Source organism: Aplysia californica, unplaced genomic scaffold (assembly GCF_000002075.1).
Source record: "Aplysia californica isolate F4 #8 unplaced genomic scaffold, AplCal3.0 scaffold00281, whole genome shotgun sequence".
Classification (NCBI taxonomy): domain Eukaryota; kingdom Metazoa; phylum Mollusca; class Gastropoda; order Aplysiida; family Aplysiidae; genus Aplysia; species Aplysia californica.
Window position 1 is genome coordinate 49642 of NW_004797551.1, and position 4582 is coordinate 54223.

Consider the following 4582-nt stretch of genomic DNA (forward strand, 5'->3'; position numbering starts at 1 on the left):
TTGTTAGAGATCAGGAAAGGATGTGAAAGGAGACATTTTTAGAGAAGAAAATTTTTTGGTCGCTACCCGGAATCGAACCCGGGACCTTTGAATGAGAGGCCAACACCTTAACCTCTAGGCTCCTTTTTTCTCTCCTTTTTTTATAGTTTGTTTATCTTCCAGTTTTCTTTTTTCAAATCGGTCACCAGTTTCGACAGTGGATGGATGTGCTTTTCTTCTAATAGACGGAACTTGTTCCCAATGAAGATAATTTAAAATACCCTTAACGTAGTGCTATCAACGAGAATCCTTACAAGACCTGACCAATGTAAACACTGAGATGAATTTCCAGTGCTGGACATTAGGCCTATATATATAGCAATAATGTAAACCAAAAAAAGAAAAGGAAAGATTTGTTACACTTTCAGTTTTTAGATTTTCTTCCTGTGCAGGCCCTGTAAAATATAACCATAACCGGAGTGGAAGTCACCATTGTTGCTTTCAGCTTTCTATGAGTCAATCAGCTACAGAACAGTTCCTGCCGGAATGTTTAATTCACCAAAAAAATCATTTCTTTTCACTTTTCGGCCCACAACAAAACTTCTGAGACCTGCTGCTGCTGTACTGAACCTCTTACGCTGCTTCGAGGGGGCTCTGTGTGGCTATCAAACCTTAAGCAATGAGAAAAAGAAGGTTTTTGGTGGTGATTATCAGTTAGACCCACTAGTGAAGAAACCGGGAGCTGGCTTGGAAGATGTGGGTCGCCTCTCCTGTGAAACCCCTATCTACCAACACTTTGTGCTAGTTCCAGTTTCAGGATTTTTTTAAAGAAACGTGCAGCAACATGTAATGCCTCAGCGTGGATCCATGTGTTTCTGTTCTTCTTTGTAGGTGGTTGGCGGGTGCTGTAGTGTGGTTTGTTCCTTCTTTCCTATCAAACATCTATTGTCCATATCTCTCCTGCTTCTTTTTTTTGTGTTTGTTACTCTCTTGTAACACCTCTAATCTTCGGCACTTATATGACCTAACTGTGATGCAAGTGCCGTAAAAATCTTACTAAAACAATGTTCTTCTCTTTCATGTTAGAACAACAGTTGTTTTGTATTTTCAATGCGTCTGAAAAGGTTCTGGTTTTAAAATCAATTTATTTTGGAGGATGATTTTTCTTCGGTAGCATCTGAATTTTTTTTTGGGTGGGGGGGGGGAGACTGGTATACATGCAACTTTTTTCTCACTTGTGTGTTTGACAGGTTGTTTTTGCTGTTGTCGTGAGCGTGTTGTCACTTTTAAAAAATCTGTACTGTCCTTGGAGGTACTGTCACAATAGAACAGCAGTGTGCTTGTAAAGTATTTGCCTGGCTTTTTGTCTTGATCGCTCAGGATGCAAAAGGTTGGAGAGTGCCACGGGCAGGTCCATCTTCTTTTCTGTCCCTCTTTCATTTCTGTTTGTCAGTCATACTCTTTCTATGCACGTTAAGTGACAGGTATTATCTTCTTTCTCAAACAAACAAACAATTGTGGGAGGTTTACGGGTGCTCTGGTGGGGTTTGCTCCTTCTTTCCTTTAACATCTATCCTCCTTATCTCTCCTCCTTCTTTTCATAGTATGGCTCTCTCTAGTTACACCTTTCATCCTCAACACTTGCATGACCTGTTTGGGTTGCGAGTGCCGTAAAACTCGTTTTAAAACTAAACTTATTAATCAAACAAACAAATGATTGTTCAGGGTGCTCGGACACTGCTGTCTTGGGAACTGAGTTGAAGGCCCTCTTTCAGACGGCCTATTTCCGCATCGTCGTCGTCAAAGACGAGACAACGGTTGAGGTCTGCGGAGCCCTGAAGGTATGTTTATAGTGTAGATTTCATGAAAATCTTTTGTAATAATAATAATAATGATAATACAGTCGAACCTGCCCTGACGGCCACCTGTACAAACGGCCACTTTCCATTTCCCCCTTTGCGTTTTTTCTATATAATTTAACTGTGTAAAACGGGCACCTGTCCAACGCGGCCGCGGCCACCATATTTTAACACACAACCCCTATCACACTAAGCAATAACATCTGTCTTAGATGGCCACCTTAGTGACTCCATTACGTTTTGTCATAAATTGTGCACTGGCCCCTGGCGTTGTGGGTGAGCTGTCATAATTCAATCACCTGTCGTTGTTGTTAGGTAGTCCCTCCAACTGATCATGTTGGTTAGGCCCCTCCCGCTGTTGACCAATAGGTACCAATTTTCAGCTGCTGGTGAGGTAAGCATGTGACCCCTCATAACCCATAAGCCCCGCGCCGCCCAGAACTCATACACAAATCATAAGTGAGATGGGTGGTCACAGTTTACCCAGTCTGTAACAAAGAAACAATGGACGTCAACTACATGAACACGTCACTCGTTCTCCGAGTGGTGGCGACCCATGTGTTTGTTTTAACATGGTACTCGGTCTTCCTCGTCTGATACATTTTGTTTTATTGTCACTCTTGCGCAAAATCAGCAACGAAATAAAAATAACAAACAAAATACAAACCAACAACAACAAAAACAAGAAACAGTGCAGCAACTTTCGATTGGGACTTCAGATGGGAATGGTTTGTTTTCTTCATCTTGATCAGTCCTGCCTAAGACGGCCACCTGTCTTATCCGGCCACTTTTCTCCTTGACAATGGGTGGCCGTCTTACACAGGTTTGACTGTATATAACATTTATATAGCGCATTTCCTGTAGGAACAGAAAATGCTTAAGATGTACCTTGAAGCTATCATGTGTTTTTGTTTGTCTTAGTTCCATGGGTAATCAATTTTATAAAGTTTTATTCCCTACAAGACTCACATAAGTGGGTGGTTGACGTGCACCATCTGTGGGTTAGAGACTGTTGTATCCTTCTCAACCCAGTTTGACGCTGACTAGCAAAAATTGAAGTTACTTGTCGCTTAAATTAATTATCTAAGTTGTGTCAGTGGGTGTGTGAAACATTTACAATGTGACCGGGATGTTTCTGACTTTTCTCGAACTGAGATAAAATTTACCCTTTACTCCATGATCAAAGCCTGTGGCCTATTTGTTCTAAGTTTTGTCGATGGGGCTCTAAAAATACCTTCTTTTTTTAAAAAAATGTTAAACCCTTTGCTTTCATATCACTGCTTCTCAAAGCGGTATTGAACCCTTGCCATATAGCTGTGCCTGTGGTTTTATGCGCCCCGCATAATTTAGCAAAATTCGATAATTTTTTGCATAATTTCTTATAATTTTCCTTTATCATTCTCTGTTAAAATTAACAGAATCGCATAATTTCACATTTTTGGGCTTAGTTTTCATAATTTCAAAATTTTTCCGATTGGGACAGATAAAGGCCTGTGTATGGTCTTGTGCGCCTTGGCAGACAATTTTAAAACAGTATGCATGATGTGGTTTTTGCCTTGGCATGTGACAAAGAGGAAGTAGATGAACCAATGCCATGCATACTGAGCTATTTTTACTCCCATCAGAACATCGTTGCGACAGCAGCCGGTTTTACAGACGGTCTCGGCTTCAAGGACAACACGAAGGCTGCTGTCATCCGACTGGGGCTGATGGAGATGATCAAGTTCTGTGAGGTGTTTTACCCAGGTACAGTGGATTCTTCTTGCTAATCCAGTAGCCTTTGAGTTCGTGCCCTTTGACTCAATGTTAAAAAAGGAGGAGGTCTTTGACATTTGTGAAGGGTGCTGACGAAATGAGTTACTATTCGGATTCGAGCCCAATAGAAATTGCTACATCACGCTTATAGGTGAAGTTTTTACAATTTATAAGTATGAAATAATAAAAGACATGTTATATTTAACGAATATGACATTAATAGAAATCTACAAATTTGACCCTAGTGTTGAATTTTAGCGAATATACTCATTTGTGGATTGCAAGAAATAACTCATTTTGTCAGCAGGTCTCGCATCTTTCCTTGGCTGCAGTATATGTAAGGTGTTGTGTGTGGTAGGGACGGGAGGGAGAAGCTGGTGTGGAAGATCTTGTTGTGTTGGACTGCGGAGGAGTAAATAATGGACTGTTGGTATGTCGAATAATGCAGAAGGAAGCTTGTGATGAGATTTGAAGTAGATAGGTATTTGGGGGAGTGGGAAAGGGTTTAAATACAGGATAAAGGAAGGTTGTTTTAGGTCAGGTTTTGTGTTAGGGGTCTGAATTCGTGAACTTTGTAGGTGGAAATCTTTATATATAAACTTTCAATGTACAGACCAGGACTGTTGTTTATTGGGAATTAGAAGTAAGTCATTGATGAAGTTTGCCATACTGACATGGGACAAATGTTACATATATCAGTCTTCATTAGCTTCTCGAAGACATGCATTCTGGTCATTGAAGATTCAATGTTTGAGTCACTTTAAGAAAAGAAGTACAGTAGTCTCCGCCTAAAGTCCCGGTGCTCGGGAGCCAGGAAAATGCGGGATCTTAGGTGAACCGGGATCTTACCCGAATGGCCAGGGGGAAGAATCCACAGTAACTCTTGGTCAGGCCCATAATCTGTACAATGATCTTCCCTTACTTTAAAATGAACTGATGTTACTCCTGGGCAGTTAAAGTTATTTTCGGAAGTCAGTTTTTCATTTATT

General features: G+C 40.7%; 1 protein-coding gene across 1 annotated transcript in view; it reads left to right on the plus strand.

Annotated features, from left to right (window-relative positions):
• The window catches only part of LOC101850965 (glycerol-3-phosphate dehydrogenase [NAD(+)], cytoplasmic), a 29578-nt gene that overhangs the window by 18237 nt on the left and 6759 nt on the right, over positions 1-4582 (plus strand). The window contains exons 5-6 of the mRNA XM_005101382.3: positions 1705-1820; positions 3464-3584. Of these exons, the coding sequence (XP_005101439.1) occupies positions 1705-1820; positions 3464-3584 (237 nt within the window). The remainder of the gene's footprint in view (positions 1-1704; positions 1821-3463; positions 3585-4582) is intronic.